This window comes from Calypte anna, chromosome Z, assembly GCF_003957555.1.
Source record: "Calypte anna isolate BGI_N300 chromosome Z, bCalAnn1_v1.p, whole genome shotgun sequence".
NCBI lineage: Eukaryota > Metazoa > Chordata > Aves > Apodiformes > Trochilidae > Calypte > Calypte anna.
The window spans coordinates 60,061,469-60,089,193 of NC_044274.1; the positions used below are offsets into that span (position 1 = coordinate 60,061,469).

At 48.1% G+C, this 27,725-nt stretch overlaps 1 protein-coding gene across 3 annotated transcripts; it reads left to right on the forward strand.

The window, feature by feature from the left end:
• Positions 1-770: 770 nt before the first annotated feature.
• Positions 771-27,350, forward strand: TMOD1 (tropomodulin 1). Of its 3 annotated transcripts, XM_030466801.1 has the most exons (11): positions 771-810; positions 10,399-10,562; positions 12,487-12,643; positions 15,889-16,008; positions 19,236-19,325; positions 19,828-19,958; positions 20,950-21,057; positions 22,558-22,701; positions 23,445-23,589; positions 25,014-25,079; positions 25,853-25,933. In XM_030466801.1, exons 2-10 carry the CDS (start codon positions 10,443-10,445, stop codon positions 25,046-25,048), a joined length of 1,050 nt encoding a protein of 349 aa, XP_030322661.1. In that variant the 5' UTR covers positions 771-810; positions 10,399-10,442; the 3' UTR covers positions 25,049-25,079; positions 25,853-25,933. The 3 variants fall into 3 exon arrangements, with proteins under 3 accessions (XP_030322661.1, XP_030322659.1, XP_030322660.1); XM_030466799.1 differs by lacking the exon at positions 25,014-25,079 and having other exon boundaries at positions 25,853-27,350; XM_030466800.1 differs by lacking the exon at positions 25,014-25,079 and having other exon boundaries at positions 796-815; positions 25,853-27,350.
• Positions 27,351-27,725: the final 375 nt, after the last annotated feature.

Here is a 27,725-nt window from a genome sequence, read left to right on the forward strand (position 1 = left end):
ATTGCCTCCACAAGGCTGGAAGGTAGCTATCGGGGCTGATGATCCACTTGGAGCTGCCCTAGAGGGTGGTTGCCACTGGATGCTGGGGACAACTTGACAGAGAGCATCGGGAGATCCAGAATCCGTAGGTGCATTGATAAAGCTGGAATTACGGGGAAAGCAGCTTTATAAAGTGTCCGCGTTGCAGCCGCAGGGTCCCCGCAGCGCTGGTAGCGGAGCCATCGCAGCCCGAGCCCCGGGCGGCTGTGACTTGGTCTGCCTGAGCCTTGAGACCCCGCGGCAGTCCCCCCGTCCCAGGGGGCTGTACCCCTCCTCCCTGCCGGGAAAGGAGATTTTCCAGCCGCAGCCTCAGGGTGCCTGGCGGTGTCCTGGGTGCCCCCGAGCCGTTCACACCTTTCCGGGCTGTCCCGAGGGCCGTTTGCACCTCCGCAGCGCCCACCCTGCCCGGGGGGAGGGACGCGGCAGTGCCCTCTCCGCAGCGGACGGAGAGCAAGGACAGACCCAACCCAGGACCGGGGGCGGAGGCCGAGCCGGGCACAGCTGTTCCCGGCCGGGAGGGGCGACGGGGCCGGGCCCTGCTGAGTGACGGCCGGGCCGGGGCCAGGGCAGGGGCCGGGGCTGGGGCTGGAGCTGGGGCCGGACCCCCACCCTTCGCAGCGGCGGAGCCGGCGCGGGCAGGACGCGCCGCCCGGGCTCGGCTCGGCTCGGCTCGGCTCGGCTCGGCTCGGCTCGGCTCGGCTCGGCTCGGCTCGGCTCGGCTCGGCTCGGCTCGACTCGGCTCGGCTCGGCTCGGCTCGGCTCGGCTCACAGGTGCGGTAAGCGGGTGGTGGGTCCGGTCCGGCCCTTATCTGGGCACAATATTTGGTCGGCACCGGCTTCACATAAATAGCTGCCACCTCCGCGCTGCCTGCGCACCGCAGCGCTCAGAGGTGGCTGACTGGGTGCTGGGGCGCCCTGCCTGCTTGCCCCCCTCTCTCCCTCCTTCCCTTCCTACATCTCTGCCTCCCTGCATCCATCCCTCTCTGCCTGCCTGCCGGGAGGCCGTGTCCGAGGGATCGGAGCCCTGTGCCGCGATGCGCGGAGCGGCCGGCGGTGCCCCCGGGTTGCGGGGAGCCGTGTCCCGTTTGCTCTATTCCCTGCCCCCTGTCCCCAGCAGCCGGCGGGGCTCACGCTGGTCCCGGTCCCGATCCCGGTCCCAGTCCCAGTCCCGGTCCCGGGGGTCAGCGGCGGGAGGTGCTGGCGGAGGGCTGCGCCGTGATGGGAGGGTTGCGAAGGGCTCTCGCTGGTGGTTCTGCTTTGCTGATGCTGCTTCTGTAATGCTGTGAGCTCTGCTGGGAAACGGGCCTCCGGGGGATGGATCAGTAGAAAAATACACCGCTTTTGTACAGGAAAAGTAGACATTGGCGAGGGTTGAGGGCAGGGAGAAGGACGATTTCTTGAGTCCTTGAGGTGTGTTTACCATGGCCGTTCTTCGTGTGGGTGGAATTAGTCACGGCTTTGTTTGAAAGGTGCTGCCTATCTCAAAGATAACTTTCCTTCACTCCCAGCTAGCGGCTGCCTCCACTCACGTGCTCATTTATCTGCTGCTGCTGCTGCTTTCGAAATGGTCCTGGGTGGTTTGTTCACTAGAACCCGTTGCCCATTGCCTGCCTTCTGGACTGGCTGCCCTACATCTAGGCAGAGTTCCTTTCTATACTTGAGTATTGCAAATATATTGCTCCTTGAGCCCGAAGGTGCTCAGCCGCATGGTTATTTTTAAGTGTATATAAAATCCCTTCCTCGTGTCTGATCTGCTAGCTCACATAGGAGTGAAGAATTAATTCCTCGCTTCTCGACAATGAGAGGCTTGTGCCAAAAGGTGGCACTTTTTCTCAGGTTACCTCAGGTAGCAGCGTGGTGTCCAGAGCCAAATGCCTTTTACAGTGGTGTAGAAAAGTCTCCACTGTTGCCTCTTGACAGCCTCCATACCCTTGTTGCCCTAATGTACAAGCTTTGGGATATTCCTGCAAGCACACTGCTTCATACGTTCTCTGTTGCTCATTTTAAGGTCTCTCTTTTTCTCCTGTCAGGGCGTTTTCTATTTTTGCCCCCTTCAGTGTTGCTTTGTTTACCAGCCTGAGTAGGTTTGTTCTTTTCTGCATGCATTTTCTCAGCTGTGATGATGTGCTGGATTTTCTCCTGATTATATGTTTTTGCATAACAGTAACAATATGTTGCTGCCTCCCCTCCTGCTCGGTTTATTTGGGGAAGTCAAACATATGCAGATAGCCTGGTCTATCTGATTCCTTGTATCCTTTGCTCATATTTTACTTTCATTCACTCAAAGGACAGTTTCATTTATCTTTGCAGGAGATCCTGAATGTTGTCTGTGTAAAAAGCATCTCTCCCCTGTTGCTACATACATTAACTCTGTCCCCTCAGAGAGATGTGCTACTGAAAGTAATGTTAGCAGTTGAACTGTTTTACTTCTTTTTGCTGCTTCACTGTTTTCCAGGCATGTGGAGTTTTTGTGAAGGCCCAGTGCAGCTCATAGGGAGGAAGCTGGGATCTGCTTTCTGATTTTTTTTCCCTGTAGTTTACAGCTATTTGTGAATCACGACCTAAGACTCCCTCTTCACATCTCTATTCAGGCATGGAGTTGTAGTCAATATGTATTTACTTTGTGAAATTACCAGACACTTGGAAGAAATGGGAGATCAAAACTGTGTTCTGTGGCTCCATGCTGCTAAACAGCCACATAGTTTTTTGTCTCGGGACCCCAGCACTGTGGGTGGCTCAGCAGTTCTCTAGTCCATTTCCAGCTCACAGCAGATAGCTCCTCAGCCAGCAAGGTTCTGGCTTCATATGGCCTGTGTCTAAAAATGTCTGAAGAGGAACACGCCACCTCCCTGGTGCCCTGTGCCAGAGCTGCATCAGCCTCCCGGGAAGGAGTTCTTTCTACTCTTTCATGGTGATTGAGATACCAGAGGCTATCTTAGGTCAAACCAAAGTCTTCCCAGTGCAGGATATTCTGGCTGACAGCAACTAGTAGCAGATGCCCTGTGAGAAGCATGGAAAAAAAGGCTACAGCAATGCTTCCCCAGAGCTCTGCCCTGTTACAGTACTGTGCAGTCTAGTAGCTCTTCCAGCTGGAGGAGGTACCTTTCTTTCTGCAGGCCTTGAAGGACTGTGTGAGTGTTCCACCTCTGCTGAAGGTGTCATTCAGTTTTGAAGCACAGAATACACCACATGCTCATTGCTGTTGTAACAGTACTCATTTTGTTCCTGTATTCATTCAGCATTACCCTGTATCCTGATGCACCTTGGTGGTGCATTTCACCTTTGCTTCCTCTGCTTCAGCTGCACTATCAGTGGGTTGGGATCAGGAACATGCAGACCCACTAGCAGCTCCCTGTGCTTTGCTTTGGGCAGTCTGGCAGGGTCTGGGTTCTATGGAACATCAGCACTGCCTCTCAAAGGGTCCAAGGCACTGCCTAGTGCAAGGCAGGAGCCTTCCTGCTCTGGTGTTCACATGGCATCCATCAGGTGCAGCTCCTCCTTGTGACTAGAGTGTGCCAGAGAAGCAGGAGTCCATCTGAGGATTAACAGAAATGCAGGCAAGAAGCTCGGGATTCCTTTTCAGAGGAGATTGTGCCAGCTATATCCAAGTGGAAGGGTTCAAGTTACAGAGCAGGAGCTGTGAGTTTATGGTGCCACTAAAGTGTGCCCAAACACTTTTCATTGGGATTAGTAATTAAATCAATTAGGTACATGCTGGGTGTATAAGAGAACTTCCCCCCAAACAGGAGAACACATAACCGTGTTTACAAGTGTGCACCTTAAGAATATGCAAAGGGGGAGATACACCTGGGATAGTCTTTCATTGGGCTTTGGCAGCTTTTGACCCATTAGGCATTGCCTGGTCATCAAGCATCTTGGCTGTGTGCTAGCTGACAAAAGCCAGTACTGAGTTGTGTCTCTTGTAGGCTGCAGGAGTTTTGTGAGGAGGAGGAGCAGCAGGTACAGGCAGTCAGAATCATAGGATGGTTTGGGTTGGAAGGGACCTTAAAGATCATCTAGTTCCAATCTCCCTGCATGGGCTGGGAGACCCTGAGTTTCAGGTTAGAATCTGCTGAACAGCACCTCTTGGCATGCAAGAAGGGAGAAAGGTCCAGGAGAGCACAACAAGAATAAGACTCCTGTCAGCACCAGCGGGTGAAGGGAGAGGTCACCTTGGTTGAGCTCAGGGAGCTTTCCTTAGAGGATGCATGACCTCAGACAACAACCTGTTTGCTGTGGGGCTGTCAAGTGCAAGGGTGGGAATGTCAGCTCTGGCATGAGGATCCTTAAGGGAATGAAGCAGCAGCATCAGTAAGTGTTGTCTATGACATATTCAGTTTCATGTTTGTAGGGTTTTGGGTGGTGATGATAAATTCAGACAGCATTACGTGTTTTGCATGGCTGGTGAGTCATGTAGAGGGGTGAAAGTCCCAGTGTACTTTGATATATCAAAATACCTCTTTCCTCTTAAAATATTTTACTAGGGTGGACATGCATTTCAGTGTTTCTTAGATTAATGGCTGCTGGTTGTGAGGTTTTTATCAAACCAGAGGAAATCCAAATCTTCCTTGGAGAAGCTCCCTGATGGAACAACAGATTCCTCATTGGATTTCATTGGGCATGAGTCTCTGAATTTGGGGCGGCTGAACAAGGGCTTAATCTTTCTAGTTGATGTCTGGCTTGCCTTGGAGTGCTGAGCTCTGCTTTCTGCATCTGACATGACAGAGATCCTCACTGTCTGGAGCATCCTGTTACTTTTTCCTGTCCACCCTTTTCACCCAGAGCATGGATGTGCTGGCATTGACCGCCTCAGCTGTGGGAAGGCTAAGGGATGAAGATTCACCTGATGTGTGCCACTTGCTGAGCAGAGGCTGGGAACATGAACTACCCTGCATGCTATTGTACTGAGAATTCTTCATGATGATTCTTGGCTACTCTGCAAAGGCTTCTCAGCATGAGAAAGCTGAAAAACAAGACACTGTGGTGGTCTCCTGGAAGCTGAGTGACTCACTTTGATGCCGCAGAAGCAAGTGGTGACCTTCAGACATGTCTGAGCTCACGGTGGTTCACCAGTTTGCTCCAGGGCAAGGCAGCTAAATGCCCTTGTGTTGAACCAGAGTCAGAATTGAAACTTGAATTACAGCAGTGAGGACTTTTGTGAAATGTCAGGGATATTCCTGGTGTTCATAGGAGGAACTTGCACATTCTTCTGAAAGAAGTCACTGATAGTTTAGCTTGGGAAGAACTTCTGGGAGTTCCCAGTCCAACATCCTTCTCTGAGCAGGCCTAGTCCCAGAGCTAGATCAGGTTGCCCAAGGCCTTGTCCAGTTGAGCATTGAATATCCAAGGATGGAGATCCCACAACCTCACTGCTCCCAGTCCAAGACCTGCACCACTCTTGCAGCCAGGATTTCCCCCCAATGTACAGTTAGAATTCCTCTTGCCACAACTTGGTCCAGTTGTCCCTAGTCCTTCCCCTAAGGAAAACCCAGCTCTGCCTTCTCCAATAATCCTTTCCCTTTAGGAAAAATGTTGGATGACTGACTGCAATTAGGTCTTGCTGCAGCCTTCCCTCTCCAGGCTGAAGAAATCCAGCAGAGACCTCTCCTTCCATCTTCTGTGTCTCAGGCTCCTGGCCATCCTAATGGTCCTGCACTGGAGTCCCTTCAGCTTGTACAGTCCTGTCTCCTTATTTGGGGGTGTGTGGGTGTGTATCGAACTTTATACAACATCCACCTGAGGCCCCGATGGTGCTGAGCAGAGGGAAATACTCAGATCTGTAGATCTCCTGGGTTGATGCTTTCTAGTTCAGCTCAGACTGAAAGGCCAGTGCGGAGACTACAGAAAGTCTCTTGCAGCTTTACCAAGATGTTTCAACATCTTGTACATTCAAGGTGGTGATGCAGAGCTCAAGGACACCAGCAGTGCTCGAGACTGCAACTTAGGTCTGTGCTTAGGGATTTTAAAAAGTTGCTTTCTGGCTGAGAAAGTGAGATCAGCGTAAAAAGGTACATACAAAAAAAAATATGCAGGAGACCACTGCCTTTAAAAGACTGGCTTTAGATATTTATCTTTGTTTCATTCTCAAGCTGAAAATGTTTAGCAAGAACAAAGTATGTTCACTTTAAATGAGGCAAACATCTGACTGCCTATAAAGCAGGTGTAGGGCATGTTGTCATCTGCAAGGCCACTGCTGGGCTCTGTTTGTGTCTTCAAGAGAAGGGATCAGTGGCTCTTGGTGTCCTGTTTGTACAGCGTGATGGGAGGAGAGCATTCCTGTATTACTGCACCTGCCTCTCTTGTGACTGGGGTAACTAGCAACAGGAGGCACCCAGTGATCAATCTTTGGCTGTGTAAAGCTGAGTGATGACACCAGGGTTGGATCCACCTCCCTCTGTGCTTTGCTCTGCTTTGCTACTGGGCTTTGAGAATTTTGCAGGCTTGTGGTTTTAGATGTCATCTCAGAAGGAGTTGATGTGCATCTGTTGTTACTGGACATGGCTCTAACTTGCTGGTCCCTACTTGAAACTGTCTGTGGAGTCAGGCTGTTGCACCCAGGTATGCTGGGATGGAAGCCCAGGGCTAGCAAGGCATCCCAGTAGCTGCAGGACCAGTGGACACTCACTTTTTGGTGGACAGATGTCCCTCATCCCTACATCCCCACTGTGTCTGCCCTGGATCTCCCATGTGTAGTGCCCCTCTCTTCACCAAGTGCTTCCCTTTCCTTCAGACCTCCCTGCAAATGCCCCAGCCCTCTCTTGCATGCCTAAACTCTCAGCGGAAGGAGATGCCCAGGCTTGCTCCATGTTATAACTGTGCTGACCAAAGCTTTGCATGCATGTGTAGCCAGGAAAGAAAAAGGGATTTGAGTCCTGTACAAGATTTTGTCAGAGTTGGGCAATGGCTTTAAGGTTTATCAGAGGGCTGAGAGGCCACATAAAAACAGTCTTCAATTAGGAAAAAAACTGGACCTGTCTTGCTCTTCACATCTGCATGGCATGAATCTTGGATTCCTGCATGGTTCACTGAGGTCTCTGTGTAAGCACAGGGAGTATTTCTCTTGAGTTTAGGAAGTAGTCACTTCAGGTAAGTATAATTTGTCATAATAAAATCCTAGATTTTATCTTTAAAGTTATGCTAGATGTCAAAGAAAAGAAAAACTAAACTGTGTAAAGTACAGGGGATTGGCTGACATCAGTTTATAATTTTTATACTGTAAAAAAAAATTGCTCTGAACTTTGACTCAGGTTTATCTTTTAAGATGTCATGAATCAAAACCTTGCATGCAAGAGTCAAATAGGAACTGTTTTCAAGCCAAGCTATCCCTCACATGGTTAACTCCTGCCTCAGGTGCTGCTTAAAAGCAGCTTTCATCCTGAATAGCCTTCTGTATTCAAAGTTCGTGATTTTTCCAGGAACCATTGATATCTATGCTGGTGGTGCTTGCTGGCCACCTCCTTATCTCAGAGAGCAAGCCTTTGGTCTGTTTTCTTATTCAAAATGCTGAAACTCTTCCGTGAGTGTCTAGAAGTGCCTGGACTCAGAATTTAGAATTTGTGCCAGTGGATTTTGCTATTCTTTTGAAACATGGTTGTGGGGGCAACCTGTGTTAAACCAGGCTTGAACTGTAGCACAGGTCAGGGAGATCTGTTTGTGGTACTGGTTGTGTCAGCACATTGTAAAAATAAAAATTCAGTGGTGGCCAGGCAGAATTAGCTGCTTTCCTATTTCTGGCAGCACAAAGCCCTCTTGCCATTTATAGCAGATAGGCTATTCACTTTTTCTTCCACCACTCACTAGCAAGATAGAGTAGAAGAGGCCTGGGATGTGGAGATAAGGGGGAGCCAGTGCACATACTGCTCCTGGGGGCTGTCTGGAGGATGCGGTGCTGAACCTGCACAGCTTGAGGCAGGGGGTGGTACAAAATGTCCTGCTGCTGTGGTGCTCCCTTTGTTCTCCTTGTGGGAGCTCTGCCAGTCGTTGTCACCTCCTGGCTGCACCAGTGAGGCTGTGAGGCCACTGTCCCTTCCCAGCAGCACAGCTTGGGTATGTAGCAAACTAATTTCTCACAGGGGTTTCAGCTGTGCTTCAGCAGGCTCTGCACCCATCCTCAGCCTTCAAGATCTTTGCTATGTGCAGCTCCAGCTCTGTGTCTCTGCAAGGTGCTTTGATTTAGTAGTTAAGGTGGTGTAGGACTGATGGTTGGACTTGATGATCTTGAAGGTCTTTTCCAGCCGTGATGATTCTGTGGAACCTGGGGCATTTTCCAGAGGCATTCCCAGTGTGCACTGACAACCAAAGTCTGTTCTGCCTTGTGCCTCCTGGTGCTGACAGAAGCCTCCATCCTTCAGGTGACAGGTAACAAGGTCAGCCCTGTGGAGGCTGCTCTCTGGTCACAGCCCAGACGTCCCTTGCAGCCTGTCCTGATTGCCAGGAAGGGCTGTGGCTGCTTCTGGGAGTATCCTCCCCACAGAGGTTTCCATGTGCATGGCAGGTAAGGGTATTTTAAGCTGTTGCAGGGCATTTAGCAGCCTGGGGTGGGTTATTCTCTTCTTTCCTGCCTGCTTCTTCCACAGCAGGCTGCTCAAAACTGAAAATTAAATATGAAATATGGGTTAGTCATGGTTCATGCACTTCAATCTAAATGGCTCAGCACATCTCCAGACTGGGGCCTAGGATGCTTTTCTAGGATCTCCTGCATGAGAGTAGTAGTAATTACTGTAATGACAAGATTTTGTTCGTGGGTAATTGTGATAAAAACTGCCTTTCTCTATCCTGAGCAGAAAGACAGCCTCTCCAGCGCTGAGCTGCTGGGAGTGGCTCCAGGTCTGACCAGTGCACACTTGGGTGGCTGCTGCCCATCAGCCTGGTCCTCAGGAAGCTTTGCCCTGGCTGCCACAGGGGACTGGAGCAGTGCAGGACTCTCACCTTCCCTTGGCCAAACCCACTGAGTCCCATGTCCTGGGCTTTCTCCTCCACTCTCCCTGCTGCCCACAGGTTGACTGTCAGGCAAACCAGCCTGAAGAACAGCTGTGATTCACCTCTAGGTTCTGGCTGCTGGAGCCTGGGAGGCTGCTCCTCCCATCCAGGAGGCACCATCTCCTGTCCCTCCACCTCTCAAGTGGCGAGTGGCAGGAATGTGAGTGATGCAGGAGTTGCCATCACACCAGTGGGAAATCAAATGTCTGACCAGATGACGGCTCTAAATTTAAGGGCTTGCTGTCGAGCCATGTGTGCATTAGTGTGCCCTTTTGTGACCAAGCTAAAGATAATTTCCCTATCTGGAGCAGCAGCTGCATTCTAAGTTGTATAAAAAGAGACTTCTCCACTAATGAAGAGCAATCATGATCTTCCCTCAGAGGATGGGCAAAGCTGGGGAGATTTGGCTCAGGCCAGGGCTCTGACACCCCGCAGAAGATGAGAAGGGGCCATTTATGGAAATTCGTAAGATGTTTGGCTCCTTGAAAAACACACAGGCCTTGCTATTACTTTAATTTAAATGCCAACTGAGAGAATAGCAAAACTTTCTTTAAACTGTAGGAAAATTCACTTTATGTGATCTATAGTTCAATATTCGCTGCAAAACTGGGACAAAAAATTGTAAATTTACAGACCATGCTATGGAACAGAAGGAAACTTTCAGCAAGAAAGCAGAGTTGGTTACACTCTTGTAGTTAGTATATTTTTAACTCACCTGTGTATTTTAAACCAGTTGACCTTCACAGAAGGTCTACTACTACAGTCCCTTAGAGGTGGCAGAGGTCCAGTTACGTGTGTCTGATTGTGTGTGTTACTGTGTATTACAAGACATGGGGCAAGCCCCTGGGTCAGCAGGGATTATCCAAATCAGTCATTTAGTACATTACTCCCACTTCTCTACTTGGATTGTTGGTTTAGATGTGCAGTGACACTCAGGTCAGCTACTTAGCTTGCAGCAATGCAAACACGTTTTGTCTCCAGGAAGGTGGGTCACAGGAAGGGCGTGATAACTGCAGGCTTTATGATTTGTGGTTTTGTTGTCCATAAAGGGAATAAATACCTAGGACACTTGGTTAACATCTAGTGCTTGCTGGAGGAAGACCTCTCTATCCAGAGGAAAGTACATCCTCAGTGCTTCCCTCCTTCCAAGTCCACGATGGGGCAATGTGCTACCAAAGTTGTGCTGCTCTCATGCCCATGGGCCACTGCTTGCATGCACGATATGGACAGGAGGGGCTGTACAATCTGACCTGGCTTTGAAGTCAGCCACGCTCTAAGCATAAATCTTGTGCAACCCTGTGGTATTCAGCATTCTCCACCAGCCAGGCTGCAGTGTCATTTTTCATGTGTTCAGTGTTATGCTTCTGGCTTTCATTTCAGGTCCTGTTTCAGCACAAAAGTGAGATTCACAAGACTCCTCTAAGATGTCTTACAGAAAGGAACTAGAAAAATACCGAGACCTGGATGAGGACAAGATCCTGGGAGCTCTGACGGAGGAGGAGCTCAGGAAGTTAGAGGATGAACTGGAAGAGCTGGATCCTGATGTAAGTCAGTTCTACAGGGGATTTGCTAGGTGCTAAATCTCCGTACATGTGGGGCAATGGGCTGCATTAATCACCTGTGTTTAAGTGGGATCCTTTGCAGAGCTTGTATCCAGTCCAAGGGTGGAAGAGACTGGCCACAGGTGAGCAGATGGAGTTTTACCATCACAGGCACAGCCTACATGTGGGATTTGGCTTCTGTGCAGCCCCCCTGCCCTTGTCCTGGCATGCTTGTTATGGGGGATTTGCAGGACAGTAAACCTGCAGAAACTGGGTCTTTACTTCTGACCAGGCCACCTTGTAGGGAATGCTTTGGGCTTTGTAAATTGTCTGGGATTTTTTTTTTTTCTTTTTGGTATCAAGCTTCAAACAGTCTGTATTTTCCCCCACTTAGGCAAAAAGTCTAAATCCTGGACTTCCACAAAATGGGACAATTACTTTTTAGCAACACCCCAGCATCAGCAGGAGCTGTGCAGATGCACACACGGGGCCTGCTGGTGGCAAGCAATGGAAGTGTTTCGGAGGCAGTGCTGCCTGGTGGCCCTGGCAGGGGGTGTGCAGAGACAACTGGCAAGCCTCTGGGTTATGGGCAACATTAGATGATGAAGCTGGGCTCTGCCAAATGAGAAACTGTTCCTACAACATGCAGCTAGTGGTTCTAGGGGAAATGATGGGCAGTGTAGGTTGCATCATCAGTATTTTTAATTGCAACACAGGAAAATTATTGAGAGGTGGCAGGCCAGCTCTGGGGATTAATCACATGAGTTGATGGGCTGGTTACAGCTGCCTCAGAAGACACAGAGCCAGGCAGCATTCTATGAAAGAGGCAGAAAGATAAAAAAATTGTAAACAAATTGTAAAAAATTGTTAGTACGGGTGTAGCTTACATACAGGAGTTAATGCATGGAGGTTGCATGGTCACCTCAACAGCATGAGGCCCAAGAAAGCAAATTTTTTCCTGTGCCTCTCTGCTTGTGCATTAGCACAGTTCTCCTCTATTACCCTCCAAGGCTGCCTGAGACTAATTACTTCCTGTTAGTCATTTTCCTTCATGGGCTTTTCACTGATGCAGATTTAAATTATAGCAAATTACTTTTGGAAAAACCCACATGTTGCTTAAAATCACCTTAGATGTCTTCAAAAGCAAATGTTGACTTGTGTCCAGCGAAGCTTTAAAGAACATGATTAGTGTCAAATCTGGGAATAGTCTTACCGCATTAAGGCTGTTCTATATTTAAATATAAGCAGGTGCTTACATGCCATATGTGTCAGGCACAAAGCAACTTCCCATGATGGCTAATACGACTGAATAACAAGAATACAGTTGGAAAAAAGGCTGAGGTTTGCATGGGTTTTGTTCTGCAACAGAATGACCCTCTCTGTGAGACCCCACCTCTACTTTTGTGATGGCTCATGAGAGCCAGAGGAGACCAACCTGGCTGTCTGGTCTGCTCTGGGAAAGACCAGGGTATTTCCCTGAACAGGTTCTTGTGCAGGTATGTGGGCACTTGGACAAACACATATAGGGAGGAGAAGATTGGATGAGTTTAGCAGCTGTGACTGTTGCAAAGAGGCAGCAGAAGTGGTGAGAATATGTGAAGAGGCTGGGGGGAGCAGAGGGTGATGGCTGAGAGCCCCCAGAGAAAGGATAGGAGCTGTTGTAGAGAAACATACACTAGGCAGCAGGGAGATCTTGTAGTGGAGCCAGCATCTGAACTGGAGGGCAGAAGGAGCATCACATGTCTTAGATGGTGTGGGAATCAGTGGGTTTGGATGGAGATAACCTTTGACATGAGGAGAAGCCAATTGCCCAGCAAAGTGGAAGAAAAAAAGGCAGTGCAATCAGGAAACTGGAAAGGGGACAGTGGTTGATGGATGGGGGTCATGGCCTGCAGAGATAACCCGTGTTTCTCCCATCTGTGTCTAGAATGCCTTGTTGCCAGCCGGCCTCAGGCAGAGGGATCAAACACAAAAGCCACCAACTGGCCCGTTCAAAAGGGAAGATCTCATGGCCCACCTAGAAAAGCAGGCAAAGGATGTTAAAGACAGAGAAGATCTGGTTCCTTTCACAGGCGAAAAGAGAGGTATGGTCATGGTTTGCACCATGCTGGGTGCATCACGACAAAGGCACAGGGGGTGCACAGCGGAAGGGTTGTGTTTCTAAGCATTACTTCATTTTGACATCACTGGCATTGTGCATCTGCTCTCTCTGCTGTCTAGCCCAGCCTGTGCTGGCTAATATATTGGAATGTGGCCAGGAGGTCCATGCACATGCTGGTTTGGGCATCACTTGGAGTATGGTTATGGGCAGAGGATGTACCACTGTGCATTCTCCTTCTGTCCCTATGCCACCACAGATGTTTTAAACTCTAAGGAAGACATCGTCTTCTATCCTCTACTGTTACCCTCTGCTTAGTCCTTCTGTGAGCTCTGCAGACTGTGCTCTGTGTTCCACCATTGCTTTTCATGCTGCATCCCTGCACACTGAACTTCATACTGGCATAGAGAAACTCCACAGCTGCTCTCAGCTGTGATGTCCCCATCAGTTCCTGTCTAGCTTCCATGAGCTCTTAAGAACTCCAGCCTTGTTTCCCAGTCTCCTGCAGCTTGCATGTTCCTGTCTTCTGCACCATACCCTGTGGTAGCTGCTGCACCCTTGCTCTGCATGGCCCTGGGACCTGTGAGCAAGGGGTTTGCTCTGCCTTTCCTCTCATGGGATATTTCCCCCTATCCAGAGGACTTTCTTGCTCCCATTAGCACTCTTGACTGCTGTTTGACATGGGTCAGTCCTTGCCACTGGGTTCCAGGAGCTTCTCAGAAGCTTTTTTCTGCTGTTGTGTCTCCATCTGTACCATGGTGCCTCTGCAGCAGCAAATCTCTTTGAACTGTTCACACTACGGGTTGCCCATGTCAAAAGATAAGTGCAAGAAAACATGGGGATGTGAGCATCTTTCCCAGTGGAGGTCTTTCTCAGAGCTGCCTCCTAACTGAGTGTGTGCCACTTTGAGAAAGAGCTTCTGTTAAATCTGTCAATTTAACAAAACCCGGGGTGGTATTTTTGGGGTAAAAAAAAAAAAAAAAAAAAGAGTTCTCCTTGAAAGAAGGCGATGAAAAGACTAAATTGAATACTATCAGGAGAGGCAATTTAGCAGCTTCAAGCATACCCCCTGCCAGTGCTGTGCTCTTGGCTATCCCCTGGCAGTGCTCTGCAGGAGGGGGAGGCATTGCCGGCATTTTGAGTCTTCAGCTTCTGGTCTGTGCTCATCATATTTCAATCTGATAGGATCTCAAGCACAGTAAACATATTTTCACTTGTAACATGCTGTTGAGTGAAGGCACCACTTACATTGACTGTGAGCCAGGGATGGTAAATTTCATACACACAGTTGTGGCAGAGCTGGAAATAAATCACTGTGTTTGCAGTTTGGAGGAGTGATTTACTAGTTTGCCATGGGGGTGCTCTCCCTGACCGTGCTACTGGGCAGGGTAGAAGATAAAGTGAGCTGTATTATGATACATAATGCTGTGTTTGCATGCACCATTTAATTTAAAGTTCAAACTCTTAATAAAGCATGACTGAGATATGAAACTTTCCAAAATTAAATGCCAGAAGTTTCAATGACTCTGAAGTGTCAAAAGGGGTTACTGTGTGATGGCAGAATTAAGTTTGCCTTGTTTTCCCCTTTTCCTGCTGAACCCACCAGGTGGTGTGCAGTTTGCCGAGTCCAGAGCTTGGTGGTACAGCATGTCCAGGTCTCTGCACTAGGACAGAGCTGAGGGTCCAGCCCTACCCAAGCACTGAACTGCAGCCTGCCCAGGAGGTGCCTGGCCATGCCGGCACACATGATGCTCTGCCTATTTTTGCAGAAGCAGCTGTGTCCCAGGTGCAGATTCCTGCCCTCTCCACCAGGCAGGAGATGGGACATTTTGCAAAAGGCTGTCTATAGCAGCCTCCATTTCATAGCAGGGAGCCTGCAGCACAGTTGCTTCTTTCTCGAGGCTAAATTTAACTCCCTCTGTCTCTGCACATCCCTGAGCAGCAGGATCTTTGTTTCTCTCCTTCGGTGCTGGTGACTCTGGTTTCAGACAGGGGACAAAAATAGTCAGAGCTGGCATGCCAGGCTGAGAGCTTTGCCGTCACTATCTCTCTGCAATGATCCTGGACTATTTCAGGGAAGGGGACTGCTCCAAAAGGCTGTGGGATCCCTCCTCCTCCTCCCTGTAGCCGGGAGGCAGCACAGCATTGACCCGAGAGGCTGCTCAGTGCTATGGTGTTTTCACCTCTCTCTTTTTTTTGGTGGTGAGCAGTCACAGGCAGTTGGCTCATTGTGGAATGGCAGACCTGACCCATGTAGCCTGGGTGAAAAGCTCTGGGGCATTGCAGAGCCTCCCTGGGATGCAGCTGGCTCCAGCAGGGAAGGTGATGGCTTGCCAAGCAGTTGCCATGGGCAAGGGGACAGCAGAGTGCTGAGGAGCCCCTGGCATTTGGAGCTGGGCTGGAGCTGCACCACTCACTGCAGAGCCCCTTGTTAGGAACAGGCCACAGGTGAGTAGCCAGGATGTCAGTGTTATGTTGCCAGCTGTACCTGTTACTCTGCACCTCTGACTCGAAGGGAAAAGGCCTGTTCTTGGCTGGCTGCTGTCCTGGGAGATGGAGCAGGGAGGCATCCATATGGCATGCCCTCTGTGTCTTTTCCACTGTTCTCTGCCACGATGCTGAGCCAAACTAGCTGCCTCAAGCCTGCTCCTCCTTGCATCCCATGTTCTGGGTGACTGACTGCTATCCCTGCCCACTGCCAGACCCTCTCCACCATCTCCTTTCCAACTTCTTTTGACTAATGTGCCATCTCCTGTCCCAGCACAAGTTTTGAACTTAGCAACTGGAGCTGTCTCAGGCAGGACCAATCCTGCATGGTGCTGGATCCAGGACACTGGCCTTTCTTGGTCCATACGAGTGCTGGCAAATCTCCATCCCTGTCTCACAGCCTAGGAAGAAGGAAAGTCCTGCATGGTCAGGTTCTGCGTGGCTTTCTGAGCACTGTGCACTGCACAGCCATCATCCTGCACAAATGTACTGCTGGGCTTCTGGAGGTGCAGCCCTCTGTGCTGGTTGGAGGTGTCTGGCAGGTGCCTCCTGGCTCACATGGCAGCAGGACTCAGACCAAGCTCATGGAAGGGACACGGTGTCTCCTCTGATCCTTCTCTTGGTCCTTGTGTCCCCTCTGTCCTTTCCACTGCTAAATCTCACCCCACCTAAATGCATCTGCAGAGCTTGTTGTGAAACAGGTGCTACAGCTATACTGAGAGTGATCTCACTTTGCATTTATAGGAAAAGCTTGGATCCCCAAGCAGAAGCCAATGGATCCTGTTTTGGAAAGTGTGACTCTGGAGCCGGAACTGGAGGAAGCCCTTGCTAATGCCTCTGATGCAGAACTCTGTGACATTGCTGGTAAAATAGTTTAACATGAACTGGGAACTGTTTTCTTTTTGTTTATTCTTTTGTGGGAAATGAGATATTGAGTTTTTTGCTCTTTACCTGACAGGATTTATGTCTTTGTTTAAAATTATGTGTTAAAGTTTCTTTCAGCCTGTGTGATTTAATCAGTAGCACAGACCGAAGTGGAAGGGGGAAAAGAAGGATGTATTGAGGGAACAACAGTGTGCCTTTTGGTCTCTTCTCCTGTCTCTGCCACTGAACCTTGAGAATTGCAGCCTGTCACCTTCAGAAGCACAGCTTTCTCCAAGCCAGACCTATAGGAAACAACCCAACAGACCCAGAGAGAATATGGAAATCTTGTTTAGCCTACTAAAGGAGATGTCATGTTAGAGCAGGATTTCCACAGATGCTCAGAGCTGCTGTTTGTTAAGGAGCTCTTCCAACACATTTTAAAGCTGTAGATTTATTGCAATCTGTGCAGACAGTCAGTCGTGTGTCTGTTATCTTGGCATGGTGGAATCCAGCATTAAAATGCTGATGCACTTTACAACAACTGAGGAGCAAGCTGGAATGCACAGCGAGCTGGAGAGGGTGACAGAGGGACTGCAGGTGTGGTTTGAGCCCTGGCAATGTGCTCTTCACCAGGCTAAACAAACCCCATGCAAACTGAGAAGGGCAGGCGTGGCTCTTGTCTGAGGGGCTTCTGCTCCATGCTGGGTGAGTGTCAGCAGTGTCCCCTTGCTACTTTTCAGGCAGTACTGTCTGAGTGGAGATGACCCCGTGCAAGCCTCTTTGCTCTGTATAGATGCCAGCATGGGTACCTTGCTGAAGCCCCTAGGATGGATGTAGCTGCATGACTGGGACAAGCTATGCCTTGGGCAAGGGAGCCTACTTTGGTTCTTTACCAGGCTTGCACGTCCCCTGCTGGTCTAGCAGTCAATGAGTATTTCAGTGCTACTGGCTGCTTCTTCCCATTCTGTCACCTTGAGGCTGACATACTCCCTACCAGTGACCTCCTTGCCATAATCTGTAAGATAGCCTGCAGAATACCCACAGCAGTGGGATGTCATCAATGTAATAACACCATATTCTGGCTTAGAAATGTGTTTCTATATTAATGCTTACAAGGTGTGTACCTGGCCAACCATTGCAACTCTGAATTTTGGGGTTTTTGACTGTACTTCTGCAGTCCTGCAAAGCCCTTCCCTACAAAATCTGCCTCTGTAAGCTCCAGATCTATGCAGGAATTGTTTTCAGAGAGAAATGCTGTTCGGGGCAGCTTGTTCTGCAGTTGGGAGAATACACTTGAAGTGGCAGCAGATGAATGGGTGTGATACAAGCTGTGCTGAAATCTCAATATTGACAGTGACAGAGTTGCATTTCCAAGTTTGCTGTTTTGGTGAAACAGCTCCTGCCTGTCTAGCAGGGTGAAGTGTCAGCAGTGGTGTGTTGGATCCCTTCCTTGGCAAGGCCAGGAGAATAGCTCTTGGGGTGCTCCCATGGAGCCCAGGAAGGACCCCCATGCCTTTGGTCACCTGATGGAGGCAGAAGGAGGATGCCTTCACTCTCCTTGTGATGTTCCTTCAGATAACACACAGTTAAGCACCAGGACTTACAAGCAGTGGGTTCCTCTTACAAACAGTGTCTCTGCCAGCACAAACTCAAGCCCTTCAAAGTCCCCACATGGTCATAACAGCAGATCCTTTTCCCTACCTGCAGTCCAGATATTCAGAGTCCTGGCTGCGGGAGAGATTTAGTTGTCAGAGCAAGCTGTGTTTGGGCTGTATGTGTGTGTCCCAGAATACTGAACCTGTGAATTACTTTTCTGAGCTGTGTTGCACTACTGAAAATCTCAGCAGTGAAGGAAAAGGAATGACTAAAACACAAACAAGCAAATTCAGAGTGCCTAACTTAACTCAGACTTCCAGATGGAGGATCCTTGGCTCTGTGCAATGCAGATGGGGATGTGCTGGGGGTGTGTGGGGATGTGGACAGTGGTTTTCACTGATGCCCTGTGCTGCAGCCTGTCCTGCCCATGCAACCTAAACCTGGAGTCATGGAGAGCTATCACCATAAGAGATGTCATTGCTGTGATGGGCCTCAGGAGCAGCCTTCTCCAGTGCCCAACCTTTCTTGGCCAAGGCACCAAACAAATGGTGGTGAATTGGTGCCAAACAAGCATAAAAATAGGAGCTTATGGGGAAACAAAGTACTTTTGTTGGTGTTGTGCTTGAATTCCAGGGAGAAATTTGTCCTTTATGTATTTTAAATGCTGTGCCTGTGCAGAAGTCAAAATTTGTTCAAATCTGTCTGTTCATAACAAGTGTTCATGTGTCTGCATTTTTCTTCAGAAAGTCATATAGCTAAAACATTGATTGGACAATGTTTATTTTCAAACATTAACTTTCTGTGAGTCGCAGCATTATTTTCATAAACAGAACATTTACAAGCCACTGGCTTCCTACTGCACATTTGCAGCTGGCAAGAATGTCAGCAGATCCCACTGGGCACATTTCAATATATATTTGCATATTGGTTTTGCAGTCATGAGCCTGAGTTACAGATTAGCACACGTTTGGTTTTTGGGCTCTTACAGTCTTTGTATTTTGTTCATACCACCACTTTCTGCATTTCAACTGAGCCAGCAGAGCTTTAGCTCCTCACAATGTCAACTTCCAAGTGCGGAAAGATGAATACAAAGCACAGCACCCCCATGTGCATTGCCATGCTTTGAATGACAGTCACCTCGGGTGCTGCTGCCCAGGGGATGGATTTGGTTCTGTCTGGGACACAGCTCATCTCAAAAACTGGACTGCTACAGTGTGTGGCACATGCCCAGGTGAGCAAGAAAGATGAGGATGTGCAGGCTGGACTGGACCACTTAGGCTGAATCCTACCAATGATGCTTTCTCTGTGTTTTATTGTCTTCCCCTCAGTATTTTTGTGTGATGCTGAATCAGGTCAGCTGTGGGGAAGCCTTTGCTGTTTGGCTGTTGGTTGTCTTCAAGATGGTGTTCCTGTTCTGCTGAGTGATACTACATTGGCACAAACAAGGAAACACATTTGAGCCCTGCTCTGTTCTTGTGACATGACAGCCAGGGCTTGGTCCCACCTTCCTGTATTACTCTCTGCTTTCTCAGGGAAATTTAATGCACTATCCCAGGCAGGATGGTATGGGTGTGTCTTTTCCCAGCTTTGGAGCCTGCAATACCTCAAGTCATGTTCTTCTTTTTCTGTAGCCATCCTTGGCATGCACACCTTGATGAGTAACCAGCAGTACTATGAGGCACTGGGGAGCAGCTCCATCGTGAACAAAGAAGGGCTCAACAGTAAGTGATTTAAGTGTTATCAGGCTGCTTTTTTTGGCTTTGACACTGCTTGCAGAGGCAAAGTGGTGATTATTTTTAGGTAGGCTGGAGGCATGACTGTCAGAGCAGCCTGTGATTGCTGGAGTGGTCTCTGGTTCACCCTTGCCTTATGTGATCCAGTGTGTCCTCAGCAGCTGTCCCAGGACCATCCAGGCACAATGCCAACCCAGGGAGCAGCCCCAGGCATGCAGCCTGCCCTCCAGCACCCAGGGCTGGACCCTGAGGCTGCAGAGCAGCAGACACCAGCAGACACCATCTGTCCTCTGCTGTCTGCCCCCAGCACCTCTGTACCCACCTGAGCACAGATGGAGCTAACAAGTGCTGGTTGAGTCTCTCATCTGATAGTCAGGTCATGCTTCCCCCTCCCAGCACTGATTCTGGAAGGGGAAAAGCCAGCACCCAAAGAGAACATGGAGCTGCCTGGGGTGCTTTTGTTTTCACGTGTCTTGCTTTTCATTTGCAGGTGTGATTAAACCCACACAGTATAAACCAGTTCCTGATGAGGAGCCGAACTCAACGGATGTGGAGGAAACCCTGAAACGAATACAGAGCAATGATCCTGACCTTGAGGAAGTCAACCTTAACAATATTATGGTATTTGCTCCTTTCTACTCTTCTCTCTTAACAACAGAACCAAATATTTGATAAAAAGAAAGGAGAGACCAGGTCTGTTTGGATGCACAGAGCAGTATCATAACACTGTGTGTAGCCAGGCAAGGAACACCAGTGCTCCACATCTCTGTTCTGGGCAACAGGGATTGTTCCCTCCTGAGGGACAACACTGTGGAGCTGGCAGCAGGAGGATTCATGTAGATACCTAGAAGAGCAGATCTGCAGATGGCTTTGATGGTAGATGAGTACAGATTTCACATGGTGGGATCCAGATGGTGTAGCAAGAAGTCCAGGCTGAGGCTGCCACTTAAAATTTTAGACAGGTGAAAATTTGTGCATCTGAAAATGGTATCTAAAGTGCTGGAAAAGTGAAAAATACTCATTTTGTCAGAACTCATAATAAGCAGCATGGATTTATTTTCTGGGCTGATACCTAGCATGGCAAATGTTAGCCTTAAAAATGTAAAAAGCAGTCAGAGGTATTTGTGATTTATTCTAAAAGATCATCTCAGGTCTTTCAGGATTACGTATCATGGCTGGAAATATTCCTGAGCACACCATGAATGGTGCTCAGTGCTGTCATTCACATTAAAAAGCACAGGAGCAATGCTTTGTAGGCTCATGGATCCTAGTTACATACACCCCCACAACACCTGTGTTCCTAAGTAGCTGAATTTCTGGGCAATTCAGCTGAATATCAGAAATACTGCTTCAAATCAAGGCAGTGAGCTGTCAAGAGAGCGGATGGATGTAGAATGGAGGAAACAGGATGGAAATGTTGGCATGCTCCCTGGGATATGCCGAAAAATATTTATCTACACCTTCCTGGATTACCTCAGTGTATTTAGTGACTGCACCTACATTGCAGTCACATTGCAGACTGCACCTACATTTAAAGTATCATTTAAATGTGTTGCACATTCCCTCCTGCAGATAACAGCTTAACACAGATTTTCTGCATTTCCTTTCACAGAATATTCCCATACCAACTTTAAAAGCTTTTGCAGAAGCCCTGAAAAATAACACCTATGTGAAGAAATTCAGTATAGTTGGGACACGGAGCAATGATCCCGTTGCTTTTGTAAGTACTGTCAGCTCATTGTTGTGATGGTGTGACAGGAGCTGTTCCTGGGCAAGGTATTTTTTGAGGTACTGACTGACTGCTGCTGTACCATGTGCCATCTCTGGCATGTTCTGCACCCCTGGTGTTTGGTGCAGGTGCTTCAGATGCACCAGGCTTCAGGTCCTCCACTTCCTTTTTCAGCTGTGGAGTTTTCAGGACACAGTCTGTTAACCCCATTTGTGGCCTATTTGTCCTCTGTGATCTCCTGGAAAAGGAGTGGGAGATAAGAACTGACTTCCTAGTGGTATTTTGTAGAAGCATCTTGTCTCTCAGGAATTTTCCTACCTCCTATCCACCTCACTTGTCTCTGTGAGTAGGAAGCTGTACACACACCCATCCCTCCTCTCACACACATCTGCTTTGTCTCTGTGATACACCCTGTGTGCAAACCTGTGCAGAAGCAGGGCTTTGCATTTCTCCTGCGTAGGTGAAAGACTGATTTCTTATTTCTGTGGGTGAAAAGGTTCTTTTTGGCTGCTGTGAAGAGTCTTATCTATCAGTGGGGATGAAGAGAGGTGCAGAGCTGTTTTGCCTGGACCTGATCCTACCTTTCAGGCTGCATTCTTGCACTCTCCTCCAGCACCAAGTTGTCTCTTCTTCACTCAGGCCATCTCTGACTACCTACACACACACACATGCACAGCAGTTTCCTGTCAGAAAAACACTGCTTTTTTGAGCAGAAGTGCAGAGCTCACGTTTCAGGCACTCTGGACTGGGGAAGAAACTGTGTAGGCAGCACTGGTGCAGCCTGAGGGCCTGTAGGACACTGCATAGGGCTAAGGGAGCTTGTGAAGCCAAGTGCTGTGTGAGTGGGTACAGGTCAGCCCTGCCCCTTGGGCATCACCTTCTGATCCTTGTGTTTCATGACATAGATGGGTCCTCCCAAGCACCTTGTGAAATGAGATCATCAGGTCTAGGGGTTTGGGAGCATGCCAGCCCAATTCTGGTGTTACTGGCTGAGAGAAGCAAAAATGGTTAATATGGTTGTGATGCCACTTGGGAGAATGTCTTGAATGTGGATAATCCCTTGTCATTCAAGACAGACACTTGTCTCTCTGCCTGCTGTGAAGAGAAGCATCTCAGCCTCATGCAGAAGGAGCAGTGCAAGCAGGAGGCATGCCAGCATCCTTGCCATCACTGGGTTTAGAACAGGGACAAATGAAGCTGCCACAGGGCAGCTGCAGGTGTGGACTGTCGCCTTCTGTAGTAGCCCAAAGGGTTTCTCCATGCAAGGTGTTGCTGTGGCCTCCAGCATGCTTACATTAAAAGTTCCCCTGCAACAGGGGGGACCCCCTGCACCCTGCAGAGAGCCCACCCACCTGGTGTCAGTGAAGCTGCTTGGCACACAGGGTCCTCCTGGTGTCCTCCAGAGATGTGGGGACTGAACCTCTGCTGGTCTGGCATGCTCTGCCCCTGCCGGTCTGCCTGCCAGCTCCTCCCAACCACCTCTGCCCACAGGCACTGGCTGAAATGCTGAAGGTGAACAACACACTGAGGAGCCTGAACGTGGAATCAAACTTCATTTCTGGGTCGGGGATCCTGGCAATTGTGGAAGCACTGCAGGGCAACACATCACTCGTAGAGCTGCGCATTGACAACCAGGTAAAGCACCGCTGAGCCAGAGCTCTGATTATTTGGCAGAGCTTGTGTCCTGGTTGCAGGAAATGGAGTTGCTGGCCAAGGTGGAGGGTGGCAGCTTGCCATCACTGACAGGTTGCTCTGGAGAGGTTTCAGCTCCTCATTTCTGCTTCAGTTCCTGGGCACTACCTGCTCCTATCTATAGTAATACCAGAGGCTGTGGCAGTGCAGGCAGCTGTGTTCTGGTGCTGCCCTGAAGGGCAGTCAAGTACCTGTCAAATATGGAATAAGCCTTGCTCCAAGCTTTTGTGATGGTTTAAATAACTAAGTTTATTTGTAAAACTGGAATTGTTGCTACAATGCAAGGGAATGAAAATGAAAGCTTCAAAGTGTCCCACAGATGCTGTGGGAAGTTCAGCTCAGGGTGTAGCAGTGACACAGCTGAGCTATGAGGAGCTCAGGGACAGGTGACTGTGAGTTCAAAATCATAGGTTCTCCAGACATCTCTTAGCTGCAAATCTGTCCAAGAAATAAAGTCTTTGGGCATGATGACTTGTGGCAATGTCTGCTGTAGGAATTGGAGCCACTTGTTTGTACCAGGACCAGAACAGCATTTTGTTTTACCAGCCCCAAGTCAAAAATGCCTAATGGACCAACAAGTCCGAAAGAAGGAAGGAAGGGGTGGAGATGGCAGATCTAAGTGCTCTCTCTGAATCACCCTCTCACCTGACCAGTTTGCTTTCCTCTTTTCTTTTTTTTTTCAAAAGAGCCAGCCTTTGGGCAACAAAGTGGAAATGGAAATTGCAAATATGTTGGAAAAAAACACCTCCCTGCTGAAGTTTGGGTACCACTTCACTCAGCAAGGCCCACGGCTCCGTGCTTCCAATGCCATGATGAATAACAACGATCTAGGTGAGTCAGGTTGGCTGCAAGCCAGGGGTCATGAGAAGGACCCTCCCTCCATCTGTGGACATTTCCTGGTGGGTACAGGGCAGCACTGCTCACTGGAAGGCCCTGGTGGATGTGCTTGCGTTAGAAACTACCTCCTGAAGGGCCTGGTGGCTTGTCCCTGAGGAGGAAAACAGCCTGCACTGACTGGGTCTCTGTCACAGCTTGGGTCAGTCAGACAATGGCAGGGCTCCAAACCTAGAGGCACTGGGCAGCTACAACTCCTAGAAGAGGCAGCATTTTTGGCAGTAGCAGTGGGTCTTGTTGGTAAGGAGTGAGAGCTGCTAACGTGCTTCAGTGTAATACAGCATATGGCAGATGGGTTCTGAGCTGCCAGCACTTATGATTCCTGCCAAATATTTGTCTTCTTCCAGCTTCATTTCCAGTTTAACAAGGAGATGAAAAATAGCAGAGTTGAACTTTGAAGACAGTGGGACTTGGACCATCCCCTTCAGCAAAACAAACTGGGAGTGTTTCTTTCTAGGGAGAGGTGGGAAGCTACACACCTCTGAGTTATCTTTATACTCTCAGTGAAGTGACCAGAAGTACCTGTGAAGCAAAACGTGGACAAGTCTGCAAACTGTCATTCCAGATGATGCATGCGGCAGAGGCTTCCCACTACTTGGCTGCAGTGATTCTCCCGAGTCCAGAGAGCAGTCCTGAATGCAGTCAGTGCACCATCCATCCCTGGACTCAGTGCCAGACTCCTTCTCAGCAGCAGCAAATGATATAGCTGGGAGGAATAACTAAAAATTTGCAAATTGTCCTGCTAGCACAGGAGGAGGAACTCCTCTCCCAGGAGGGTGAGGGTTCACAAGAGCCAGCAGCTGCCCTCACCCAGGGGTGCTCAGAGCCCTGTTGCAAGTGAAAGACTGGGCTTGGGACTCTCAGGGACACCCCACACCACTAGCACGGCTGGGATCTGCCAGACTCATCTGGAAAGCAAGGGCTAACAGGCAGGGGTTGGGAAAAGAGCTAATGTAAGAGAAAACATCCTAAAGTGGTCCCTGTATTTAGGCAGATGTATTTGAAAAATACATGCTGTATTTGAAAAATTATTTAAAAAAAACAGATCAGCCCTGCTTCAGCCAGTCCTGTGCTCTTAGGAAGCATGACCAAAGCTAGAGGTATGTACCAGTTTCAGTGACCACACAAAGTACTCAGTATTACAGTTCACTGCATATTTATTTACTCTGCCCGTGGCTGCATTCCTGGTTGCTAGAGCTGCACCAGGAAAGTCTTGGGTTTTTATGTCCTTTGGAACAGCGCAAGGTTTTTGATGACAAAACAGCACCTAAATTCAAAGTTATCAGCAGGAAGTGCATTTTTCCTTTTTTTTTTTTTTTGACCATAAAGATCTGCATTTTTGTCTTGGTTCTTGTTTGCAGTTTGTATTCATCAGTGTGATGATCTCTGGCATTAGCAACTCAGCTCTACACCTGGACAATGTATAAGTATAGAAAAACTTTTATTTTTCATTTTCTCTCTGTCAGCAATAGCTCTCTGCTTGTACTCCACCCCAGTGCTCTTGCCTACCATCACCTGATGCTACCAGAACTCAGTTTTTGTGTTATAGCTTCTATTTTCTAGGATGCTGTATATAAATCAGCTGTGAAGGCTGTTGTATTCATTCTCATGACCTGACTTGTGCATCTTCTTTATACCTTTTTGTTTTCTTTTTCTCACACATCTTTCTTGAAAAGGCATGACTTTAGCTGTCAAGGCTGTAAATCAGCTTTTAAGAGTAGATATGAGACTGATTTCACCACGTTAACTGTGATGAGAAGGCTGGAGACTAAAGGCTTAAGATAAGAAATGGGATAGTATTTTCATTTTTTATTATTTGAAAGGGCAATTGAGAAAAATGAGCAAAGAAAAAACTGTGGCATCCATCTCCTGCTGTCTACATCAGTCAGCAATGAATGAAGCTTTGGCTGAAGTCAGATTACAAATACAAACTGTGTGAAATACAACTGTAGAATAAGGGAGGTAAGAATCAAAAAAAAAAATCACAGGGATAAAAACCTTGCTTGCATTCCTTGATTTTAAACTGTGTAAGGCTGTGCTTACTGCTCGAAGGAAGAAATCAAAAGCTGATGCTTTCTTGTTTCTGTTCTGGCAAAAAGAACATCTCTTGGCTCCTTTCCAGAGCAGTTAAGCCAAGCCTGCCATCCGCATCTCCCCCTTGCCATGACTGACTTCTTTCTTTTCCCCTCTTCTTTTTCAGTGAGGAAGAGAAGACTAGCAGAGTTGAATGGGCCTATTTTTCCCAAGTGCAGAACTGGAGTGTAGTTCCTGGCTGTGGAGTCTTTACCTGTGATCTGTGCTACACTGTGGAAATCTAGAGGCAATAAGTGCCTTGATAAAATATTTGTGGTGCCTCGGGTCTGGTTTATGCACTAACAGTTTAAATTAACTAGTGGCTTAGTTGAAGATTTTTTCCAGTAGGACTGTTGATGTTTTCTGTAGAGCTGGAACTATTCATGCCAGTAACAACCTGTGATTTTTATGCAACCTCAGTTTGAAAAGTGTACATCCCAGTGTAAAAGTGGCTCTTAATTAACCTGGGACCTAATTTTTCTATAAACTTCCTGCACGGTGTTTCATACAGATAGGATGTGGAATGCATGAGGGAAAGAGACAACTGTTCCAGACAAATTACAGAAATATTTTTAAAAATACTTTATTTTTTTTCCAAATTGATCTCAAGTCACTATATAGAGGAGCAACTAGTTTAACAAGCATTTACACTACCTGGAAACATGGCTAATTTCAAGAATTGTGATTTACAATTTTTTACTGACATCAGCTGAGTCAGTCAGCCAGAGATGCGGCTTTGCAAATGCATCCCCGTATTTGTTAGGAAAAAACCCTGAACTCCACCCCTTGATTAAATGGAGCGTAAGGCCACCAATAGAGTCTCAACAATTGAGTGTTTTAGGATGAGTTAATATCCTTCTGTCTTAGGCATATCTGAAGAAAACCATCACCTTTAGAGATGCAATGCAAATCCTAAGCCAGCAGAGATGGCCAAACTAATCTGCAAACCAGAAGTCTCTCTTCAGATCACCACTCCCTTTGGGTTCCTAATCTTAAAAGCAGGTGTGTCCAAATATTCATTTTTGTCTAGATGGGGATATTAATGAATTAAATTTTGGTCTGCTGGGGATTGTGTCTTTTACTGCCATTCCTAATGTCTGCATAAATGCAACAATAAATGTTGTGTCCTAGAAAAGTTGTTAAGTGAAATTCCCCAACTCTGAACTTAAACTGCAGTCTGACAGCTTTTTGTCAGACAATCCACCACCAACCTCTAACCTGGGAGGAAGTCCCCGCAGTCCTGTGTGCAATAAGCTGGACCCAGCGCTATCCCATCCAAAACTCACACTATTAATATGGGTGGGATCCTGCTAGGTAAGGAGTCTCCTGGCAGAAGAGCTGCTGTACTGAAACCTTATTCTTGGTCTGAAGACAACATGTCCTAGGAAATACTCACTTGCTAGAAATCCATCTGTACATATCTGTTTCACAACCTTTTACATATATTCCAGCAAAAGCCCAGCAGGTTTCTTCAGAGCTTGCGTGCAAATGCCACACAATTAAGCTCTGAACAATGAAGCCAAGAAACTATACTTTCAGCAATGTGGGAGATATTTGTTGCTCTCCAAATCTCAATAAATATGCCAATGGTGTCAAATAAAATACTTAACTATTCCCTCCACACTGCAAGTTCCATATTAGAAAATTAATACACAAAAAAATTATTGAAAACATATTTTAAAAAGAAGAAGGAAACTGGCAGACAGCCTCTTCCTTCCATATGCTCTGCAAAGACTTCAAAGCTGTCAATGGAATCATCAGACCGGAGCCACACATTTCCAGCTGAGTGATCCACCCAGATTTGCAGGGTATTTTCCACTGGCTTCAGAGGAACACAAATGTATCATAGAATCATAGAACCATAGAATTGGCTGGGTTGAAAGGGACCTCAGAGATCATCAAGTCCAACCCTTGAACCACCATTGCGGTTGCTAGACCATGGCACTGAGTGCCACATCCAGTCTCTTTTTAAATATCTCCAGGGACGGAGAATCCACTAC

Excerpts from the sequence above, each read along its gene's own strand:
- TMOD1 (XM_030466799.1), top strand. The coding sequence starts at position 10,443 with ATGTCTTACAGAAAGGAACTAGAAAAATACCGAGACCTGGATGAGGAC. Across the intron at positions 12,644-15,888 it reads TTTCACAGGCGAAAAGAGAG|GAAAAGCTTGGATCCCCAAG; the intron begins GTATGGTCATGG and ends TTGCATTTATAG. Across the intron at positions 19,959-20,949 it reads TCAACCTTAACAATATTATG|AATATTCCCATACCAACTTT; the intron begins GTATTTGCTCCT and ends TTCCTTTCACAG.